The sequence below is a fragment of the Nipponia nippon genome, unplaced genomic scaffold (genome assembly GCF_047370975.1).
Source record: "Nipponia nippon isolate SJK-2023a ecotype South Korea unplaced genomic scaffold, ASM4737097v1 scaffold_7, whole genome shotgun sequence".
NCBI lineage: Eukaryota > Metazoa > Chordata > Aves > Pelecaniformes > Threskiornithidae > Nipponia > Nipponia nippon.
This window is the reverse complement of record NW_028262391.1, coordinates 19,054,199-19,079,549: the sequence shown is the minus strand read 5'-3', so window position 1 is coordinate 19,079,549 and position 25,351 is coordinate 19,054,199. Positions and strand designations below refer to the sequence as shown.

Below are 25,351 nucleotides of genomic sequence, written 5' to 3'. Positions count from 1 at the left end.
TTGCATTTTGTGGAGAGATTATTGGAGTCTGGGTCCATTTTGAGAGAAAATCTTCTTTCAGTGCAAATATAATTTCTAATGTCTTTTCTATCTGTTGCTAGTCTAGAGTGTGAAAGTCCAGAGAATTTCCAGAAAATTCACTGCTATTATTTCTGCATCTTGAGGTATATGAATGTCAAATGTCTTGCAGGACTATAATATCTTTCTGTTTTGTTTTGTGTCCTACTTTTTTCTAAATAACTCTTTTCATTAAGAATTCCTAAAAGACAATTAAGATACATCTTTAGCGGCGTGGCAATACCATCTTAATCATGCTGATGCTTACACACAGGCATTAAAAGAAAAATGTCAAATCTTAGGAACTGCTAAGAAGAGCCATAAATGACTTTCCTGTGTGCAAGATTAAGACTTTGCATTTGAGGAGAGTCCAATGCTAGAAGAAACTATAAATCATCTAATTAAAGAAGAATTTTAATTTCTTTACTTATACTTAACATAAGCCAACCACAAATGTTCAGCACTGGTAATTAAATAATCTAGATCTTTGGAGGGGAAGTAGGGACAAAGCATCTATCAGTTTTTTCTTTTCAAATAAGGTTTGCTTAAAAGCATGTCCAAAGCAGGGAACATTTGGTGTAGGTCCAGAGAAAGCTAGTTGGCAATAATGGAGTGGACAAAGGCATATATATTTATGTGAAAATACATTTATTTTATGAGGTCTTTCCATGGGTTAATAAGAATGTCACATTACAGATATTTTAATTATATTTAGAAGTCACTGTGTGGCTTATGATTATGTCTCATAAATCAACATATTTTATTCTATTAGGTGGGTTTTAATTAAGTTCTCAGTCAGTGGAAACAAACAAAACAATACTTCCATAATTAAACTACCTTTAAAATGTATACTATCTAATTATGATATTAGCATGAAACTACGTATTCTAATCTGCAGTAGTAAACTACTGTTAAACAGTATCATTGTTAATTTAACTAAGTTTAATTGAATGTTTAGCAATTACTCAAATATTCTCTGAAGAGGAAAAAAACATAACATAGGTGTAGAAGTTCTTTGAAGGAGTTTAACCCTTTTAAGCACACAGCATGGCAAAATCAGACAGGGTCATCTGAAATAGGGAGGGTAGCACACTTCAATGCAGGGACGTTTTAAAGACAGCTGGTAAGATGTTTTATTCCAATACAGAAATGAAAACAAACAGTGCTGATTCCTAGGATTTACCTTCACTCTCTCCCACTGTGCCTTCACTTCAAGCACACAGAAATCTCTTTCAGCTGCCTCTTCCTGACTAGCCTGTGTGGGAAGTCTCCCTAGAAAGCCCTAATAACCTACGACAGTTATCCCTGTCCCCCTGGACTCAATCCCAGTAATCTCATTTCCTAAATGTAAACACAGAGAATTGGACAAAAATAGTATGTACAGAAAGTAGGAAAGGAAAGTTAGGACAAAACAATCTTTCAAACTCTGTTCACATCATACTCACTCATTCTACATATAACATTTCTTTTCACAGACAACTCACCAACACAGTGCTAAGTTGGCATAAAAAGAGAGAACAAGACACCCCATTTTGCTATTATTTCTCCCTATGATTTCTGTTGTTCGTCCTTGCAGATGACCAGAGACATTGGATTAAATATGGACACGCTAATATTTCTTCTATTATGGTGGAATACCAGAATTTGAAATAATAATTTTCAGAGCTCAGGAGAAGATTTCCAACTTAAGCAAATATGAAATACTGTTCCTCTAACACAATTCATTATATTCATATCATAATGGCTACATTTTCATTCACTGGAAATGAATGGACTATTACATGTACCAAAATGTGTGTCTCCTTAAAAAAAAACAAAACAAAACCAAAAACTCTCTTTGAAAAAGTAGTCTGCTATAACTGAGTTAAATGTTTAGTGTTTTAATAAAGCAATATTAGTATACTTGGTGAGCGTACATAGGACAGCCATGAGTCTATTTCTACTTGTACTAACTGTGCTAATTTGTAATGGGACATAATGAATATAACATTTATGAAAGCATATGTTCATATGGTCTTGTTGCATTTATAGTTACAGTAAGATTAGACCCCTTATAACTAAACATGAACTCTTCCAAATGAAAACTGAACACTATAGCTAAATGTATTACAAGCTATCTTTGGGTAAAGCAACCGTTAATGATATAGTACATTTGAGATTCCTTTTTTCTTTCTGCAAACCTAATGACAACTTTCAGAGGCAGTTTGATTAAAACATCTCTGACACCATTGGCAACAGCAATTTATAAAATCTTCCACATGAAAGAGAACATACTTTCTGCTAAGGGCAGTCTGGTTTGCTTGCTAGTTGAGAAGCTGGGGAAACTATTCTGTGTTCATATCCTTCTTCCTCCCTCATTCCTGCAGCTTCTGCTCATTTAGTGTTGGTCATTGGAAAGGACTCAGAATGAAGTGCTTTGCAGGTTCTGAGTATGATACTGAACTAATGCTTAATCCTTGCGCAGTGGTTAAGTATTCCCTGTTCCCTGGTTTGCTCAGGTACTATGCACAGCCAAATGAACCACCTACATATCTAACATGGGGAGAGCAACTCTGAAAAAAAAAAAGATGTGTGCTTACACTCTGATCCATGTATCAATTTTGATGATTAATGTCAAAGGTTTCTAGTTTATTGCTTGTATTTACATTAGTTGTGGAACTTTTTAGGCACCCAAATTAGAATTCTGTACTGTACTACCACTCAGAATAAATTAACCAGGAATATGAACAAAACTTCAGTTCTGCTCATAACAGTTTATGAGTAACTATTCAACAGTAACTCAAAAGCAAAACTTCTAGGGACAGATCAAGAACTAAGCTTCCAGGCCACCAAATAGCTTTTCTCTTAATGTTCCAAATAATCTTTAACTTCTTAGCTTCTAAATTAATGCTCTCTATATATGGTATTTTAATTTCACTCAATATATTATTGTACATTCCACTTCAATCTCGTTAATACCAAATTCTTTCAATATAATCTCTTTTCTTCTATAGTGATAACTGTAAATTGCAGAATCAGCTAGGTACTGAAATTTTGCTTTGAAAATTGCAAAATTTTTGTGTGTGTAGAGTTGGCACTGTGTTCAGAAAGCCCTACAGGGACAGCTAACTGTCCTATATGCACACTGTGCAAGGAGTAGGCAATGGGAGAAGATGACTTGGCAGACCTTGTTTCAAAACATATCCTAATGTTCCTCCCATGTAAAAAAGGGGTCAGTCAGGGTCTTGTAGTTTTAGGATGGCATTAGGAACTGTGGAGCAGTTCTGTATCCTGGAAGTCTCACGGAGCACCTTTGCCCACCCTCTGCCTACAAGCAGAACTACACCATCACACTGTAGTAACTCAAGCTGTTTTCTTAGGAAAGAGCTTTGTCTTGTTTGTCTTTTCTTTGACAAAGAAGGGATTAAAAGAAAATTATCACCTTGCATGACTTTGCCAGGGGAAGCTGTGGGCATTCAGCACATGTGAGATTTGGGTCTGTGACTTGCTGAAACCCCTTATCTCAGAATCTCCCTTGAGGATTGTAATGAAAAGTCATTTCAGTACTTCTGCCTCTTCTCTCACATCTGCAGAATGGTAAGAGTAACGCTTATTTTCCCTACAAGGTAACTGACCAGGGCTAAATAAAACCTGGTCTGTGCTTTCAAGAGGAAAACTGTGTATCAAGCAGCTATACCAGGTATTTTTAAATCAAATCTGAGTATAGTCTTGCTTTAACAAGCTATCTTTTCTCAGTAGCTCCATCCTATCAGAGATAGGTATAATTTCCTATAAGATTCAAGGAAACATGAAGAATAAAGTCAAAGCTCAATATATCAAAAAGCAAGTCATAATTAATTTTTCTATTATTATCTGGAGTAATCATTTCCTCTGAGAAAACACGCCTTTTTTAGGATATGAAATACTAAATAGTGAAACCAAGTGACTGTGGTCAATGTTTTTTGCATTAAAAGCAATCCTTTCCTATATCAAACAACACATTACCTGCCTGATGACCCTGTTCTGGTTACAAATGTATTCAGGATACTGTTCAAATGACAGCATTTCAGCTGCAATTGAGCAATGTTAGTACTTCCTAATACTGTGACCCTTTTGCTTGGGAAAATACATGCAGAATGCTCAAAGAACAGAAAACTGCTGTCTGTCTAGTTTTGGGAGTCTAGGAAATTAGTATCACTAAACATTACTCCTTAATATTCCCTTCCTTGTTTCACCTGGCATCATCCAAAATAGATACAGGAGTCTGTTTAGTTTCTCACCTTATACCTTGTATGGTTACTTACTAGCACACTCTGATTAGGTTGTGCATCTTGCTCACTCTGTCTTGTGGGAACTGATAGTCCAGTGGACAGCATGACAGTGAATTCAGCCCTATAACCTTTGACCATATTCCTAACTTTTAACTGCTGCAATTACACTATTGTATCACTCCTGCTGTTCTCAAGCATGCTGCATCACCCCCAGGCAAGGCACAAAGCCTCCAGTCATTGCCGCCATGGGATGGAGATTCAGTTTCTTGACAGCAGGAGTCTGGGTTCATCAGCTAGAGCTGAAATGTCCATGTCCTTGAGGGAATCCCAGCAGACTCCATGAGAGCCCTCAGCTGGTCTTTAGGTTGTGTGCAGCACAAGCACTGCTGGAAACCTTTTGCCTGAGATAAAACCGCTCTTTTCTAAAGCCCTTGTTGGCTCACTGGGGCCAGGGAGTAGCAATCAAATGGGATTCAAGTAAGGATTTGCTCTCCTGAGTCCTTCATCAGACAAAAAACCTATTACAATCATAGCAATGTACTGCCATCCAGTTTCATGTAGATAGTGTGTAAAGCAACATAACAACTCCTATTTCTTCATGTATGCTCTTAAGCAAAAGCTGTTCTTAATTGCATTATAACCCACAATAGTGATATTCAAATTCCATTTCAAATGTAAAATAATTCTGTTTGAGTTCTTTAGCAGCTAGTTTCTCATCGAATATGGAAACAGTTTTCTCTTTAATCGTATCTCTATGCCTTCGAGAACATTGAGCAGCCTTTTAAACATCTACTCTTTCCAACCTTCAACTTATCAAGTTATGGTTTGGAATAATTTTCTCTTTGGCTTATTTTTCTTTCTTGTCAGTTGCAGATTATGAACATAAAAAAATACGGAGGGCCACAAAGTCTGAAGGCCAAATGTGGGGAAACCTCTGCAGTAATCTTCATTAATGTGCTCTGTATAGAAATCTGCATGCATTTTTGCTTTGTATTTTTGCTTTTAACAGAAAGCTAGAAATTACAGAAACTGTAGATAGATCGCTGTTATTTCAGTGCCAGTTAGTCACTGACTTCTTTAGTTTAACATGTACTGTGGTTGGCCCCACATCCTACCCAAATAACTCTCAATGGACTTTCCCCCAGAGGAGATTACAGCAAGTACTTACTGAGGCACAGTTGCTTTCTGACTTGTCTTCCAGAAAGCCAATTTGGCATGGTGTCCTCTGATTCTGCAGCCAGTAGTCTGTTGATTCTAGCAGACTGTTACTGCAGAGAATCTGTTAAAATAGTTAAAAATAGTTAAAATATTTTAAAAAATTACTCAGTCCTACTGTACTTTGGGGTCCTGAACTCTATTGTTGTAACTCAAAGGAAATCTTGCCTACAAAATTTTTGGGGGCAAGACTGGGACCCCCGTTCCTTTTGGACCTGTCCAGTTAATGCACCTTAAATCAAGTGATTTATATATCCCCTAAAACATTAGCCTATTTTCTTTCAGAACTGAGAGTACTTGGAGATACTTGAAGGAGATGCCTAAACCCAACATTTTTATTGGAAAATATTGCTAGGAGTTTTGTTCTGTGTTAAAGTGATAAACACAGATGTTGTGAAAACTAATTATTTAATTATACCAGAGTGCACAAACTTGCAGCCTTTATGATTTACTGTCTCTCTCCCCACAATAGATCAGTACTATTCATTCTGCCAGCAGCCTCATTTCTGGGACTGCCTAGGCTACAAACTCTTTCTTCTTAAACACATTTTTCTGCTTTCTGAGAAGCTAAAGTACTTAAGACCTGCTGCAATGAGTACTGAGCACCCTGAGACCAAAACTTTGCACTTAATGTCTCTGTGTTGACTCAGTCCTACAGCTTATGCCACAAGCTTTGCTCAAACAAAAACAAAATGGGGCTACACATATCTGTAGACTATAAAGAGGCAAAGCCAGTTTTGCAAGTCTGATGCTTAGATTGAACCGAATTTCTTACTTGCTGCCTCTGTACTAGTATTCTTCCATGAAAAAGAGGGACCCTTAGTATTTTTAAAACAACTAGGTAACAGCAGGAAAAGAATAGCTGCAACAGTGGACTACTTATAGAACATTTTATAGGGCTTATTGTCTTCCCCAGGCAGCAATGTTAAGAAGTATGTTTATGAAATGGATGTATATTTTATTTGTACTTCTCGCAATTCTTGCATTACGTGGAAATAGGCTGTACTTTAGCTCTTTAGCCTTTTATTTTAATAATGATATTTTAAAATATAAATTTGTTGCTCCACCTGGAAAAAAAATCTATCCACAGTACTTTCCTTTACCTTACTGCATGTTTTGCATTGAGACACCTTTGTCCTACTTCAGGAACGTTTGATCCGTAAGCCTAGATCCCTTCATTAGGAAGAGAAGTGAGAAGAACTTGTGAGGCCTCTTCATTTCTCAGGGAAGATAAATGACTGTGGAAAGCTGATCTGAACAGTTGACGCAATTTTCTAATACTCAGGGGCAATCCGGAAGTAAGCTTATTACCACCCACAGACTAACACTTACTCTAATTTTTATCTTTCTGGCAGAAAGCCAGTTAGATAGTTAATATTGCACTCCCTGTATTATTCTATATTGATTTCTGAATAAAAGTCAGCAGAAGATGGATGAGGAGGTAATGGGGAACACCACAGTCCATAAGTTTGGCCTGCTTCAGTGCCCTTCTTTGGTGCCGTCCACAAAGGCTTTGCACCTTTGTGGTGGTTGTTTCCCAGTGCTCCAGCCCTGCTATGGGATTTCTTCCAAAGAGCTATTGAATACAAATTTAGGTTTCACAAAATACTCGGAAAAAGCACCGTGCCCGAAGACTTTGTTCTGAGAATGAGAAGGGCTCATGAATGCTTCACATTGACACCAATCTCTTCTTGGGTGCTGCTAGCTAATCTTGTTTACCAGCTGAATGACTCTGCACTCAATAAATTTTATAACCTCCTGTCTCAGTGCAAAAACATTCCTGCCACCATAACCAACTCTGAGACTAGATGGGGAAAATCATATATTTCATATCCCAAAGAAACAATTTCCTGTTAGTGTTATAAACGTGTTTTTTTTTTAAGGAATGTTTTCAAATGTGGAAATGCTGAACTACTATAAACTGGTTGCTAAAATCTAGAATCAAGAATTTTTTTCCCCGTTTCCAAAAATTACCATTCTCTGAGGCTTTTATAAAGACATAAAGAATTGAACATATACATACACACACACACACATATATATCTACATATATATAGTAATTTCAGGTTTCATCTCATTCTAGATCTTCTCATCCTCAAGGGATGAAGTTCTAATTACCTGTTAAGACATAATTTTTCATACGTAGGAAACAGTTCTCTTTAGCTTAAATAGCTTTTGCTGTAACAAGCAGTCTTGTTTCATTTCCTTAAAAATCACAGTGAATTTGCCTTCAGTCTTAATCACTTTAGGTCTTTCTTTCCCAAATCTCAGACAGTTTCTGAGAAACCAGAATAGGCAGAAATTATTGTGCAGAAACAAGGTTCATATCCTTGATACTACTACTCTTTGTCTTATAAGGACTTGGTGTGCACGCCTAATGTTTCAGAACAGCTAGATCATAGCAGATGTATACTGTAGATGATAAACCCATAAAATGAGCTGGGCAGTCCAAACTTCACCTAGTTTTCCTCCTGTGGGATGTTAAATGACCTGTGGTAGCATTATCTTTCTTTCAGAGGAAGGTTTTATCAGGAAGCAAATACTGGTAAAGCACCAACAGAAGAAATAACTCTCCTGAGCAAATGTTTCAGTCAGGTCAGGTCATAGTTGCCAAGCTTGTGTCACTCCAGGATGGTTTATAAGTTGCAAGTCTTTATAGTACATTTAATTTTTGTATGCAGCTTTTCATAATAGACTTTGAAGTCAAGGGTAGAAATTATTACATGGAAGTTTTGGACAGCATGTGATTTTTAAGTAACCTCAAGGAGATGAACGTTAGTGTTTTCCCTGGGCCAGATTCTGCTCTCATGTGTGCATAAGTAGTTCTGCACATGCACTTGAGAATGCAGCCAGAAATGTGAAAAAAGGTGCAATAGGCATAACATTTTTACTACTGGAGGTTGGAGAAGATAATTTGCAGCAATTTGGATTTGAAGACAGGTGAGAAAAACAAAAACAGATATACTTGAGTCCATGCAGCAGAAGCTGGCAGAGGTCAGCAATCTAAGGAATACAGGCTGGCCCAAAGTAATCTGGAAAGCCTCCGGAAATTACTCAGAAAAGACAGAGCTGTGGGAAAGGGAGGCATGCAGGAACATGTGGGAGAGGCCTCCTTGCATATGGTCTGGTTTTACACAGATCTGAATGGTGTTCAGGAGACGGAAGGTGACATTTGAGTAAGCAGTGGCAGGAATGAGGGTTAAACTTTGGGTGAGTTTAAACTCTACCTTATGAAATGCAAGTTTCTGCATTAGGACCATTACAGACATGTTCTTGCTCAGAACCTTCCCATAAGCACTTCTTTGGAGGGAGGATAATTTGAGCCACCCCGCAATGCTGATCACAGTAGGGTTACCCACACCTGCTACGCAAAAATGTGTTTATATAAAGTGGGAGTCTGCATATGTATTAAAACTTGCTGGGATATTCATGCTTTTAAGGGAATATACTGAAGTCCTTATAGTAATGTATGACTGCAATGATCAAAAATGTATAAGCTTGAAGGAGCTGGCCTAAATTAACAGGGCTAATTAATTAATCAAATACAGTGTGAGAACTGGTATTCCTCAGAGATGTAATTCTACCAGTACATTCTGATTGCCATTTTTGCATTTAAGCAAGTATATTTTCAAAATATACTGAGCTGGTCTGTACCAAAGGATAAGAAACCTAAACCTGTACTACTTCAGCTGTCAGTCAGCATCCTTCTTTTATATAGCCTGCACTTTTAAGGCAAACAGTACCACTTGCCAAAATTTCCTCCTCCCGTCTTGTACTTCTCTTCATTCTTATCTAATTGAGACAAGTTCTGGGCCAGTCCCATTGACATACATTGTTAGCAATTTTGCTGAATTCAGCGAGGTTGCTCGTGATTTGCAATGGTACAATTGAAAACAGAACTTGATTCATTGACCATACTTATCTGTAACAGCTGCACACACTATACTGCTGTATATCTGGTTCAGAGAAGGATCATCACACTCAGAAAATAATTCAGGATGAATTTTATCGTGCACTAAATGTGAAATCAGCAGTAATTCATGGTTCTAAAAAAAAAGTTTTCCACTCTCATCTAGAGACTCAGCCGTCAGCATTACTCAGTGTGTTGTGAATCAATGAACTAAATCAGCCTCTAGCAGAGTGTGGATTAGAAAAGTCACTCTTTCCCAGAGGAAAATATTGCATACGAGTTTAGTGTAACAGCTTCCTGCTCCCTGATTTAGATCATAAGACATTAAAATACAGTAAATATCTATAACCGAGACAACATTAAAAAGGCTCTGCTCCACAAATGAAACAGCTGCGCCTTCGTGGCTGATCATCTTAATTGCTTTGGTTAATTACTACTCATCAAAAAAGATATGAAAGTGGGACATACAGAATAAGATGAGATATCAAGGGGCACATCTTCTGCATTTGTTCAGATTGATCTGTGTAGTAACAGGCCACATCTCATACGGTTCCTGACAGGAGCCATTCATGCCAAATATAATTACTCAAACCTGCAAGTCAATTGTTTAAACCGTTCCCTTGCAGCGGGAACCCATAGTGTTTCACTCCACCACCAATTACACATCTAACTTAAAAATCACTGTAACTAACAGAGGCTAAAAGAGAAGGTAATGGCCTATTTTTGGTAATTTTTTATCCTTTTCCACACAAAAAAAGAATGGTAACACATTCTGTGACAATGCTGTAAAGACGCCCAAAATATCCTGCTGTTTGTCAGAAGTGTTGGCAGAAGTGAATGACTTCTTTTAGTGTGGCGACAATCATAAAATCGACTCGTGTTACAATGAAAAGTTCAAATGTAAGGGATCAAACAGGTGAAGCAGCTCTAAATCGTGTGGTAAAGGCTAGCCTTTAAAAGAGAGTGGTGCTGCTTCTGAAGGTGACCAAGCTGGGAGTATCTGTAAACACAGTGGTGCCACTTCTCAGTGCTGTGCCACTGTCCTTCAGTCTTATATAAAATAGACAATTCTGAGATTAAATGAAAATTTAAGATGTTCTCCCACACAATGGATTTGCTGCCTGTTTCTAGCTATATACAGTCAGCACCATTTTTTTAATAATCAGGTATTCTTTTGCAAATAAACAAACCCTTTGATCAAATGAAATATTGACACTTTGTCTTTTAGCCATGTTGGGGTGAGCTGGAGAAGCCCAGTCCCAGTGTACACATCAGTCTATTGAGTTCTTTTTTATATCAATGATTTCACACTTAACAAAATTTCTGTAGACAGACAATACTGACCACCCACAGTGTGGTTTTCAGGATGAGGAAAATAAATCTTTATTTCTACATATTTTAATTTCTCTCTCTCTGCTTACATATATAAATATATATTGTTGTTATTTTGAAAAAAAAAAAAAGGAAAGCATTATTATTACTAGCGGAAGGAAAAGAAAAAAAGTAAGAATTATGGGAAAGCTGAATGAACTGTGAAGTTTTATAACATTTCTGTGTTAGAACAAATGCTTTCTTATCGGCTCTAGAATTATGCCTGTGGGAGACAGCAGAGCTCTGAGGGTTATTGCAAAGTGAGAGATGAAAGATGACCTGCCCTCCTCAATAGATCTTTGGTAGTGCCCCCTTCCCTCAGACTGTACTGCCATAATCTGGCCCTGGGGAGGAGGAATAAAAGGAAGCACCCATGGCCTTCACCTGTGTATTCTCAGTTGTACTGAAATTGTCTACATGAAAAAAATTACATAAAAAAGAAATTAAATAATTACATATAAACCCATTTTGAGGCAACAAAACCAGCAACGGTCATCTATACTACCTCCTGGGTTGCTGAAACCCTTCCAGTCAGATACTAGGGAAGGCAGAAAAGCTGTTTCATGAAGGACCCTCCATTGTACTGACCTGAGAGAAGCAAAGCTCTGGACCTTCAGGCTGGGTCCCAGAAACTTGCCACCCATTGAAGAGCAGTCCTGAAGGTATTCATGCTATGCACTGCTTTTATTTCATATTGTCAGATAATGAGGAAAAATAGTAATATTCAGGTGGAGTTTATCTCCCATATATGTATAATATATTTTGGGACCAGACAAGTATAGACCAGGCAGACAAAATCACAAGATATCATAACAGCACCCAGAATTTATTTTTCTGTATCAGTCCTTTTCTTTTTTAGGCATCAGTTAAATTTTGTATTCCCCAATAAAGACAAAAGCTAAAAAGCAAAGCTATAACCTGGGATATATCTGCCTTTGAATATAACATAAACTTAGAAGTTACCTTCTTACATGCTGTGACGGAGCTTCCCAAACTGCTTGCCGAACTGTCTGTGCTGCTGCCTTGGTGCTCTGGGACTTCATGCATCAGTGGAGATTCAAAGCTGCTGAAAAACAAAAAAGAAACAAACCCCCAAAAACCTTTCCAGTGACTCAGCTACATAGATAACTCAAATGATAACAAAATACAGTTCAGTAAAGAGACGTATCTTAACTTAGATTACAAGACAGTGTCTATACTCTCCTTGCTGATGTTACATCTATTTATTACCTTAATTTTCCCTTTTTGGAAGACTCTCCTGAGCTACATACTTTGGATATAAAATAGCAGACCAATGTCCTTTGAAGACTAGAGGAGAGCATATAGCTGCCTACAATCATATCTGCCTGTCTTGAATGACATTGTAAAAAGTGGTACTAGGTTGTTTTCATAAGTAGGCAGCTTGGAGCAGCAAATGAAATACTTGCTGCATTAATTCAGCTTGGTAGACAAAAAAAAAAAAAAAAAGTTTGCTGCATTTTTACCTGCCTGGATAGAAGCAAAGGGCTAGTGATTAAAATGTAAAAAAAACACTACAGGAGTGGTTGAATTCCGTAATCTAGATGGAATAGCTTGATAGATTATAGGTTTAGAGCAAAGGTAAGTCATGCACATACTCTGTTTTGTGAGTCAGTTGTACACAACAGAACTATATTTATTTTGGAACTGTGCAGATGTGAAATACAAAACCATAAAAACAAGCTCCCCCAGCCAAATTATTTGCATGCACAGCTGGTACCACCCCTCACACTTTTGGAATAGTTCAGGCCAGCCTTGTAAGATTTCCCTCCATATAACAATCAAATTGTCACAAGCTTAGTGAAGCTTCTCTCTCTGTACATGATGTCATTGCAATTAAAGACCACAGAGTCCTAAAGGGCTATTTCTTCAAAAATGTACTAGGGAAAGAGTGTCCTACACGATCAAGTTCTGCTTCCCAAATTGGGTCTCTAGAGTGCTTTTAATTTGTTGCAAGTCATCTGTGAGATGTGGAACATGTTGCAATAGACCATAACAAGCAACCAGGTTAACATGGCTTAACTAATAATCTTTCATCAGTTCCAATAGGATAACAGACCATGCACAATTTTCTGGTATGCTCAACTAAAAACTAAAATGCATTTTCATAAGTGACCTTCACTGGAGCTTAAGCCAATATGTTAAGAGGAGGCTACTTCCACTTTTTGCCCAAATCCCCAGTCAAACATCAATAAGGCTACCTTTCTCTCAAAGATTCATGTATCTATATTTCACTTGATACTGCTTAGGACCAGTTATGAATATATTCACTCCCATTGATAAGTAACTTTATCAATAAGAATTTTGCTGATGTGTGTGGTGCTATTTCATAATTATTAAAAAAAAGTATCTATATGTGCTGGAATTAGAAGAGTGAATGAAAGATATAAAACTAACTTAGCACTTATTAATTGCTAACTGGGGGGAAGCTTCATGAATTGCATGGGAGGATTGAACACAGATGCACAAGTGAGACCAGTAGGTTAACTGACTTCACTTGAAAAGTGTGATACCACTTAATACTTTCTAAGATACCAGCATCATTTGTATCTAGAAAGGAGACTTTTGTCTGTTTACAAAATTCTGCTCCATTGCTCAGATTATATAGATAAGCAGTAACATTTCTGGGCAGTAATTTCTCTGGCATTTGACAAAGCAAAATAGCGTTTTACAGGCCGTATACTGAGTTCTTTAACAGAAAGAGGGACATTAAACATATGAAGTCATTCTGGTTTTATATCTTCATTAAAAATAAGAACCTCATATTCAGAGGATCAAATACCGTATAAATTAAGTACCCTCCTTGATAAGTCCAAATTAAGGTGCAGCCTCTGAACTAGGTCCAAGTCAGTACTCCCAGCAGAAGCTGTGCACTGCCTCTTTTTATAAGATGCATCACTTCTGCAATCTAATAGAAATTTACAAATCAAGTCTGACCTACAGGTTGAAGTACAAGGCCCGTTGTTTCCTCCTGCTCTTCACTGAGAGAAAGACTGAGTGGCTTTGCCACTGCTTTGCCCTACAGGGGGTTGATATGCTGATAATAACTATTTGCTCTCAGTTACACTGTGTGCAGGGAACTGAACTTCTAGTGCATAAAGTGTTGCTGAGTCTAAAAGCAACAAAGATGATAGATGGCCGCTAACTGAAGGCCTTTTTGGACCTTAATTAAACAGTACAAATAGAATAGTACATTAAAGCACAGCTGGAAAATATAGTTGAGGAGTCATGTTCTGGAGTATTAACAATTTGTGCTCTCTCTGGATGATACTCCAGTAAGAGGCAGCACATTACATACAGACATAGTCTTCCTAGTCGTGTGGAAAGCAAAAAGATCTGTAAAATCTTCTTAATCCTTTAAAATCTGTGTTGTTTCCAAAATAAACCTACTTTTCATTTGTAAATACAGAAAAGCTTGTTAAAAGTACATGATGAGTGAAATAAATGTAGAATGCTGTTAAATGTTTTGAATGAGAAAAGGCTTCATCTCAGAGTGAAGTTCAGACAGGCAACAACAACTGCCTTTGGTGTTACTGGAATCTGGTAAGCCTAAATGCTCTTGTCAGCTATCCCAGTCCTCAGAGCTGTGTTTCATGTCCAGCTGATTACTCAGAACACAGGTAAAATCAGCAACTGTGTTCCACAGGACAAGGGACAACACATTCATGAGTATCTGTAACATTTCCAGAGCTTCTTTTTTGTCCTCGGGTTCATGTTTCCTGTGCTGTGACTGTAGAGCAGAACCCTTATTCTTATGCTGCATTGCAGTTCAACTCTAGCGTTGTGCTAGTGATATGAAGTCAAGGCTCCCATTGTCTGCAAACAGGTTCATGCAGTCAGTGTTCACAGTCAATGAAAAGCGGAATAATTTTAAGAAAGAAATGCTAAATTATGAGAGCTACATTCAGAAACAGTTTTAGACTCCACAGCCTTTCCTCAGTGAGTTTATGGGTACATAATTTCTAAAAGAAGTACAGAGAAATACATACCCCCACGCCTTGGCCACCACTGATGGTCAGCTACATGAACACCTCTAGGTATCGTGCAAAGTAGATATGTAGCAGTACACATTAACTGATGAAAAAATGAGCGCCTAGCTGAGCTTCTTCAGGTTGGGCATCCAGTGTCACAAACCTGAGTCTTCCATAACTCAAGGAGGTGCAGTATATGAGGTTCTGTCTAGATACCTTCAGATTCACAGGTCTGTCTTTCAATATGGAACATGGGTTTGGCTTTTCAACATCTCTTTTCCAATTATCTCATCTCTCAGATCAAAGTTACCCCTTTTCTTTTTCTTTATCCTGTGGGGATCCTTTCTAAGCTTTAATTTTCAACATGTATGTGATTTCTTAAGAGACCCTCCTCAGGCCATACAGCTCTGCCACCTTCGCTCTGTAGCAAAGCCAGTAAGATAAACCTCCTTTTCATTAACTCCCCAGGGAAAAACTATTCTGTCTTTGAGAAACTGCCTGCTCTCATTAGTTCCTCAACAGCAGGAAGCTGAAAGAAACTGCGGCAGAGATGTAGCCATCTCATCATCAAATAATAGCTCTGCACTCACGTACTATACTCGTTACTTCACGTTAAGAGTTTACACAAAGCACTAGTCTTTCAAGGCATCTGGCACATATCGGAGCCTTTTCGCTACAGGATAAAGCAAGCTGTTGAAGGTTTCAGGTCCTAATTCTCACCTTTGCTTGGCTCCCATTGTTTATTATGTGATGGAGAATGCTCATCTGACTTAGATGTGCTCATCTGATTTAGAGCTATCACAGAAGGCCACAGGCATAACAAGGAATCTCTGTTAAAGGATGGCTCATTTGGAGATTTTTCCTTTGGTGTGAGAGATCCTAATTTACAATTCAGCTTTTGAAAGTGAAGCTGAGAACCTGGACCTATGACCCAGTGTTAAGAAGTACGCCATTTTCACTTTAACATTTCCATTAACAGAAGAGTCTCCACAGTCACTTATTTGCCACCAGGTGCTGTCTTACTGATTCATTAATTATGACTGATATTTTTTTCCTACAAAGCTAAATGCTCTCACGAAGAATGCAAACAAGTTTCTTGGAAATTAGAGGACTGTAGTAAAATCTATGAGGTTTATGGCACTAACTGCAATAACAATGCATCCTTTATTATTGACCAAAAGGCAAAACAATTGTTTCTATTTTCCTACATTGAATAATTCAAAAATACTGACCTTGATGACTCAAGACTTAATCAAAAAAACACAGCTGCTCCTAAAAATAATTATCTTTTTTGCAGATGTGGCAGATGGTGCTACATCAACTAAGAGGAGGTAATTTAAAGAATTCCCCAGGTTATCACTAAAGAAAATTGATCTTGTGAAGCAATATCAGAAACTTCAGTTTCCTACCATCTTGAACAAGCATAACCAGCTTCCAAACACTTGCTGTTCCATAATCATGCCTAAGGAGAAATTTCGATAAATAGTAAGTGACCATTATATATATATATTTTGAATCAATCCTATTATAGCCTAGTGCTTTTCATCTTTTCATTATGATTCCTAATCTCAGCATTTTGAACATACAAAACATACTGATCCATGAAAAAGATAATCTTGATGAAGGAAGCAAACCGAACGAACACAGTGAGGTTTCTCAGTGCAATTAACTCCAAGATATAGTCAGCTACATTTCTAATGTTTTGCTAATATTTGTACTGAACACCATGAACAATAAAAAAAGGAATGAATCTCATTTTGAAATAAAAATATGAGACAAGTGAAAGCATGGCAAAATACTTTAGCATATTTTTACCTTTCCACTCACAAATAAACCTGAAAGCTACTCAGAAACTGAGGAAGGTAGCTAGATTAATCCAGACCCTAAGCAAGCAGTAGTTTGAAAGGCATGCAGCATTCAAGCAGCGTTCAAACAGCATCACTTAACTTCAAAGCCTTTTTGAAGTGGACAGACTAGTCACACTCTTTCCTCATGCTACCTTTCAGATTTTACAGTTTTAAAAATTATCTTTACATCTAAACAGGTCAACAAAGTCACTAGCAGTAAAATCTTTAGATGTAACAGTGTCAAAGTTACTATTTTAATCCATAGAATTGGTTTTTATTCAGTCTGGACCATGTGTGTACTTCAATCAGAGCACAGATGGTTAGGCAAACAGACGTTCTATAAATACCTCAAACAAATGTCTTTCTGATTTTGTTATGGATTTGGAACCCATGTGCAGAATATAATCACTAGCAATATCAGGGTCTGATCTTCTAAGGTATTCATAGACTTGTTTCAGTCTCCTTTGGCTGCTATTGACTTCACTGGGAACTGAAAATACTGAATACTTCCCATCATTATCAGACCTGAGTGTCTATGCAGTCTAACAGGTACAGGATTGGGTTGCTAGTTTTACAGATCAGCGCACTAAAAAGAGTACAAGTTTAAGTGCTTTATATTCAGATTGCTCATTTCATAATATCTATTGGGTACTCTTGATTTACATTTCATTTTTATCAGTGATATAGCTGCAAAAAGGCCAGGTCTTTAGCTACGTGCTACTGAAAAACAGGAGCAGAGAAAAGACAACTCATACTATGGTACACCACACAATAAAAAAACCTTTTCCTTCCATGTTCACAGAGCCCTGAATGCCCTTTATTCTGCTCCAAATTAAAAAAAAGCAAACAAGTCTAGAAGCCTCTGCAAGCATTAGCAATGGTCAGCCTTCTTTCAAATCATGTTTTGAAAATATTATAAAAGAACAAACAAGTTTTATGGAAGAATAAATGTAAATGAAACTAACTAAATTCTATATATCTACTTAGAAATATTCCTTCCTTCCTTTATTTACTGACTGAATTCTTAAAGGAAAAACAACAATGTTTTATGTACAAGTCTGACAAACTTCTCCACATTCAATAGTTACGGCAACGTATACTCAGATGCAAGAGTTGACAATAAAATCAAAGAGTTGGAAATCAGGAGCTGGATGACAGGTGATTGGGTTGGGGGTATTTTTGATGGTTAATTATATTACAATAGTTTACTGACAGAGAGCCAACCCAATACAAACTGGGCTTTTGCATACAGCTGATAGGCATCCTGCCTTTTTCCCACCTATCCCTGGGTTTGACATGACTTTAGGACAATTCCAAGTGGACCTTTGTTATGCTGGTAGAATGGCTACTTACTAAGGAAACCTTCTAGAAAGGACAGGCCTGTACCTTGATCAGAAGAGACTACAGAAAGAGCACATGAGGAACCATGAGATCTCTTCCTGGTAGGATGCATAAGACAATGAAAGAAAATGCCTAGAATGATATGTAGAATGCAGTATTGGTAACAATAATTTTTGAAGTTCCTGATTTGAAGGATTTTCAGAACATATAAAAAGAAGCCCTGGATCAACAACTAGGGACCAGACAAGGTCTGGTGAGGAAGAATGACTGAACCTGGGAAAGATTATGGAATAGGCCCTTAAATTCAGGAAGGGCTAAGGAACTACACCTTACGGAGATGGACTGAAAGATAGCCAAGACTGCTTTTCTGCCCTAAAAGCAGGGAGCCTATACTCAGCTCTGGAGTGCTAGCTAGGTGGGAAACTAAGGCACTGTTGAGGGTTTGACTGCAGAAAAGATAAGAAATCTTGTTAAAGGAAGGATTCTTCAAACTAATTAGTCTGTACGTATATAACTTAGTGGGCAGTGCTGATCAGGAAGATGGTTTTAGAGAAATACAGACTGAATTCACTATATCCAGGTACAGGTATTACAGAAAAAAACAGAATAAGGCATTTTCATTTCCTCTGTAGCAAAGAAATAGGCTTGCTACTATTTAACCCTACTAAGTCAGCAAGAAGCAATATAAAATCAGAAACATTATTAAAAGGATGTCCCAGAAAAAAATCCTTATTCACTTAGCATATGTAGGTGTACTGTACAATAGCACTTGTCCTTGTGCTGTAGAAAGGAGGACAAAGAGGAAACACTTGTTTTTCCTCTCAAACAAGAATGTTCATGACTGTGTATTTATTAAGCAACTTATATTATTACTGCACTTTTGATGGCAATGCTTATTCTTAATATAGATATGTTGTTAGTGCAGCACAATGTAATATTCCAAGTGTGGGATGTTATCTGATCTTGCTTCTTTTAAAGATAATGGAAAAAACATTGTGACACAGCTGGAATCTGGTGAAATTTGGTCCAAATTAAATACATAACAAATGTGCAAGCAGCTCCCACAAATTTCAACTAGAAATGGAAATTCTCAGCATTTTTCAAGACAAACTTAAAGATGTTGCAAATTAGGCTTTCATGCCATAAACCACTGGGTAATTTTTAAAAGTCTGTTTTAAATGTTTCTTGTATCTAACAAACAACTTGTGTTCTCTGACTGCTCCTCTCATCCTTTTGCTATGCACAAACTGTCAGGTGGGCATTTCAGGAGAACCAGTGGAACATGACATAGGAAGAAACAGGTGATTTCATGTGGAGGATGTTAATCTCTGCTTAACTAGTTTGTTAAGTATTTTTTGGCATCTTGTTTATATTATATAGCCAAACTTCACAGTCAAGCTTCTCAACCAGCTTTTGCCACCAACCCATACAGTGTGTTTCTGATTCTGAGCATTAGAGCAAGAGTCAAATACTGACAATACAGGCCTCAAAGCGCAGCACGTGCAATCAAGTATTTCACTATCTGACAACTTTTCTTAAAGGTTACCTTTTACGATCTCACACCTACTCTATAAAAGCTTTTCATTAATTAAATTCAAGACAGATACTAAGTATTTCTGAAAGGAAGAGAAATGTGACAAAGATGTTTGTAACAGAAAAGTAAATGTGTATGTCATGATTTTATTTGAATAGAAAATGCATGTAGCTAATCAAAACTTGCTAGCTGTTCCAATGTTTTCCTTTTTAGATTGATTACAAATCAAATAGACTGTAGAAGTGTAATTGAAATGTGGTAGGTACTCAGGATTATGTGCATGATAGGAAGGTGAACATCGCTTTCATGTTTTGAATGGCATGTTTCTAATGTTCGGCAGACTTTCTGAAATTCTTTGTACGAGCTCTCCTCAGAAATAATAAATCTGGCTTTGGAAATCTGAGATTAACAAAGGGTTGACTTGTCCCCAGAAATTTAAGGGAGAAGCTTGGGAATTTCCTACTGTCGCAGAATCACTTTCAGCTACTTTAAAAAAGCTAAAGGGCAAAGCTGTTAGTGAAAAGGGACTGGTGATACTGGAAAACCAATTTTTTAAACACAGAATCTGAATTAAGGAACAGCTTGAGGTCTTAGAAAAAAAAACCTACATGTATGACCAGCTGAGAGGCCATAATATCACGCTGTACAGTGTTCTTTGTTACAAATCATGAGATCCTAGAATTGGCTTCAGCATAGTGTAGTTGAAGATGCAGTTTTCCATATCACAGAAGTTAATGTTTCTGAATACTAAAGGAAATTATAATAAAATATTTATTCCAAATGCCTGAAGACTCCCCAGCCACCAGTAAGCCACAGAACTAATCAGTAAAGCATGACAACCTATTTTTTCCTTTCTGGGGGCATTTCTGAGGTACAAGTCAATCAGAGTAGAGGAACAAAGAACAGGGTAAGGTGATCCTGCTATCAGGAATCTGCGTGGCATACAACCAGCTGAACTGGTGTTATGCCAAGCCTTTTGTAACACAAGGACAGCACTACTGCAGAATGATCCCTCCCACCACCAAATAACCATGCTGGCCTGTGTGGTTGTTCTAATTCATGGAGGAGGTAGCGTGTTAAGTGGAATGGTCAGTTTACCCTCATCTTCAACATAACGGTGGCTTGCAGATATTTTAGCAAGCCACCAAAGATGTTTTGATCTTCTGTTTGGCAGACCAGAAGATCCAAACAGGTATTTTGAACCCACCTGCTTGAATTCCTCCCTTCCCCCCACCCCCAAGAGAACTAAGACTTTGCTGCTGTGAGCAAAGCTGGAAGCTTTGGGAGATATTCTTCTATGGAGAGTCTACCCTTCTTCCTCAGTTCTCAGAAATAACATTGCCCAATTGCAAAGTCATTTCTACAGCTGCAAAAATGAAGGCAATTCATAGTCTATTGTCATTCATTGCCTTAGACAGGCAGCTTCACCAACACATCTATATATTCAAAAAAACAATTGGTCAAAACTACTCTATGTAGCTGTGATGTTGGTCCCTACCAAACTCAGTTTGATTATGGTAAATATTTTACTTTAACGGTATCTAAAGTACTTTCAAAAGTACCATCTAGTAAATGTATTATTTCTTCAACTCCATTCTGGTTTCCAGCCCTTTTTATATGAAAGTAAGCCAAATTGGTTTAGATTCCTGCTAAATGTTTCAAAATGTTGTTTAGGATTATAATAGTGTTCAGAAACCAATATGTTTTTACCTTAACTAATGATACCAGAAAAGTAAAACAGTCTAAAAATAAGTGTCTTCATCTAAAGTATTCACAGAAATTTCCTGTTCTCTTTAATCCAGTATTGTTCCTATGACCACCTGCAGTTATATTCATAAACTATCTAGTTAAAATGTCAGGGTACATTCTGAAGTTGTTTTAATGCCAAAGAATACATTCTGTCATTGCTTATTCACAACAAATCTTATTTTAACATAATTTACACGCCTGAAATATTCCTGAACAATTCTGATTTGCTACTAATATCCCAAAGGAACACAAATCTTATCCATTTTGATGCTAAGTTAATATGTCAATAAATAGCAATCTGTGATAACTTATAGCAAACAAGGCCTCAAAACCCACTTGTTTAAAAGTACAGGTTTTTTAAAAAGCATAACATTGTCAGAGATGTGAACAAAATGAAGTTGCCTCTAATTATCTTGGCTTCTAATATGATAAAACATGCTTTTGTGTAATTCTATCAAGATACTACAAACATTGCCTTTGGTTTAGCTTGTGAAATTTGTGAAACTTTTTTTCCATGTACTGCAATGTGATTAACAGGACTGAGTGGTAAGTATAAAGGCAACATTCTCAATTTTTTTCTAGCTTATACCAGCATAAGGAAAGCATGAGTTTTCAGTCCAAGAAATTATGATTGAGATTTTTCTGGCAAGATGAATCCTTCTTCTTTCTACCCCCTAAAACCTACTGCCTTTCTAACTATATATAAGGAATATAGGACATTATCTCTGAGAGTCTAAAGGTGAATCAGATCAATGAGTTATTAATTTAATTAATCTAAATTTTTTCCTTGGTGGCATGATGTAGATAAATTGCAGAGCTTCTTCAGCCACTGCTTTGTAATGAACTTCAGAGAAACTGTGAAAAGTGAGAAAACTCCTGGGTTGAGATAAAGACAGTTTAATAGGTAAAGCAAAAGCCGCATGTGCAGGCAAAGCAAAGCAAGGAATTCATTCACTACTTCCCATTGTCAGGCAGGTGTTCAGCCATCTCCAGGAAAGCAGGGCTCCATCACATGTAATGGCTACTTGGGAAGACAAATGCCATCACTCCGAATGTCCCCCCCACTTCCTTCTTCTTCCCCCAGCTTTCTATGCTGAACATGACATCACATGGTATGGAACAGCCCTTTGGTCAGTTGGGGTCAGCTGTCCCAGCTGTGTCCCCTCCCAACTTCTTGTGCACCCCCAGCCTCCTTGCTGGTGGGGTGGGGTGAGAAGCAGAAAAGGCCTTGACTCTGTGTAAGCACTGCTCAGCAGTAATGAAAACATTCTTGTGTTATCAACACTGTTTTCAGCACAAATCCAAAACATAGCCCCATACTAGCTATTATGAAGAAAATTAACTCTATCCCAGCCAAAACCAGCACACACTTAAATCCAAGGTTTGCAAAATTACTATTATTTTATTAGTGGGAGATCACTGTAACAACTTCAGCTGGAGAAAGATGCAGTATAACAGAGAGATCTAGTTCTGCGTATCCAAAAGCAATCCATGCCAAAGTAAACCTGGTCCTACAGCCTCTTTTTTTTTTTTTTAATTACTGGATTTGGATTATTATTTTTATTTGTATTATTTGTTTATAGTCTGTCTCTCTTTTTTCAGTAGTTACTCAATTATTTTTCTAATACGTATTATTTTAAAAGCCATGCCTTCATGAATCAGAAAAATCACCTGTTGCACTCAGCAAATATGTGCTTACCTATGAATTAATTTTGCTTTTATGAAATAAAAATCTGCTACTGATGGTAGTACCCAAAGAGACCTCTCTCTTATACTCAGATGCGCTGTTCCATAATGTACAGTATTGATTTGCATGATCTTAGAAATATGGCTGTACTTTTAAACGTATCAAAACTTTGTATTTGGTAACTATACTGACATTTAAATTTCATCATGCAAACCACTGATACAGTTCATATATGCTACTTACTTTTAAGAATGTGAATAATGTGACCATCGGATTTCACTGAATTTATGGCATGTATTATGCTTGGGATTGAATTTATTGACAGGTACAATGTGACCATTTAACTAAGCTCCTTAATAGCCATGCTATTATTTCTGCATTTTTACATATTCAAGAAACAATTTTTTTTTCTAGTTGAGGGGAGGGTCTTATTCCAGAATTTGTGTGAGGATGATAGGTTTTTCATTTCAGTATCACAGCATGCAAATCTTTTCTTTTAAAAATAAATGAGCTGTTAATTTTTATTGGATGTGTACAATGGTAATACACATTTTTCACCGAGAAGGAAGACATTGTCTTGACAACATAGAAGAGGAACAATCTGTAAGCACATTGTTGAACTGATACCCTGCTGCTTTGACCTCTTCCCTTTTCAAACTGAAACAGCACAGACAGTTATAAATGAATCTTGGGGGAAAAGGATTCAGACCTAATTTAAACACAGTTCTCAAACCCAAGAGACACCTTTTCTTTTTCCCTTTAATATTCTGAAGAGCCACTGAATGTATTGAACAGCTCCACTGCTGGCAGAGATGTGCTGTGCCTGCTATATGAAATTCTGATACCTATGCAATCTCACAAGGACTACATGAGGACTGCCTAAGTTTTTCATCACTGAAAGAAAATACACATCCAGTCCTATGGGATGTTCTAAGTAAACCAAGCCTTCACTGGAGAGAAACTACAGTACCCAGGTAACTTAATATTACTGCACAGACAAGCACTGCAGCCCCCCTTGGCCTGCTGAATGCTCTTACTTTTACAACAGCTCTGTCCGTGGGCTGAACGGTTGCACTCCAGCTTTCTGGACTTACCTAGCCCATACACCCTGTGCTGCTACTCCAGCAAGAAAATTAACCTCCATGCAAGAAAAAAACCTACAAATCTAACTGGTTACATAGTTGCCACTAAGTAACTAATTCTATGCAATATCGCACCACATGGGTGTCTGGTGTGTCTTTGGGAAAGCCAATCCTCCAAGTTAAGCTATTATCCAAGTCTAGGCATCCTAAACTCTGTGCATCTTTCTGTTTAAAAAGTTTTAACTGTAACACAAAGATGTCTCAGTTGAATGAATTCCAGTTTTTCAGCAATTCATACAATAAACCAAAACTTTTCCAGAAAACAAACAAATCCTGTAATACTTGGAAGCTGGTTATTGCAAGTGTATGGAGCCAGCTTAGAATAGAGCATAGAGGACAGGTCCCAGTATTAAAAGTGACCACTTAGAGTTATACAGGACTTGTTGACCAGTTTTGAATTTCACTAGCTGGGGAATGTGCACTGCAGCACCAGGTTCTGTGTTGGAATTTTTTTAAAAGTCCTTTTTCTTTCAGCTATAAATTAAATTTAATCAAGATTTGGAAAGGAAACTTGCTTACATAGCAGTCAAGAATAATTAGATATATAATAAATTGTGATGCCACAACCAAGAGAAAACATAGCTTTGATAAAAAACCACTTTCTACCTATTATGTGTCATGGGCATTGGCGGCAGCCAGATATTTAATAATAATGAGGCAAGTCTTGAAGTGAAGAAAATTAATGAGGGGAACCAAAGAGATTAATGAAAATAATCCAAGGTTGACAAGACTAAAAAAGAAGGTTTAAAATTCATACTGGGCACCAAATAAATCCTAACAATCATAGTATTAATCTGCACTTACTCAATTCGTACCTGTTATTAAAAGAAAAACAGTATATTTTTTCCCTCTGTTTTCAGCGAAGCAGGAGGAAGGGAAGGTGTCCTGTACATGTAGTATGAAGCACTATCTAATCCACTGATAAGGAAAGAGATGGTTAAAAAATTGGGAAACAACCCCCACAAGTTTCTGACGCAGAGCTCCTGATACATGTGAAGTGTTTCACAGTGCATTGTCCCTGCCGGTGCCAGGCAGGCTTTCCCTTCCTGCTCCTCCCCAGAGAGAGCAGCCAGGAGCCTGCACAACGTGCAGGGAGAGGGGGAGCTGCTCCTGCGTTTTATCCGGTGAGTTGGTAAATAAAGCTATTGTTTTGATGTAGAAGTTTAATTCATTTTTCTTCTTCTGAGAGAAAACTAAACTTGCCTTTTCCGTTTCTGGGTGAACACTCAAAACTCCTTGGCTATTAGTGGTTGGGTTCC

At 37.4% G+C, this 25,351-nt stretch overlaps 1 protein-coding gene across 3 annotated transcripts in view; it reads right to left on the bottom strand.

Moving 5' to 3' along the window:
• SPHKAP (SPHK1 interactor, AKAP domain containing) overlaps positions 1-25,351 on the bottom strand; it is a 75,995-nt gene that overhangs the window by 44,654 nt on the left and 5,990 nt on the right. For 2 of the 3 annotated variants that reach the window (XM_087740182.1, XM_087740180.1), the window contains exons 2-3: positions 11,767-11,866; positions 5,476-5,586 (exon numbers count right to left, since the gene is read on the bottom strand). In XM_087740182.1, the coding sequence (XP_087596308.1) occupies positions 5,476-5,586; positions 11,767-11,850 (195 nt within the window). In that variant the 5' untranslated portion in view covers positions 11,851-11,866. Of the gene's footprint in view, positions 1-5,475; positions 5,587-11,766; positions 11,870-25,351 lie in introns of all 3 variants that reach the window. The other variant, XM_087740181.1, reaches the window with a different exon arrangement.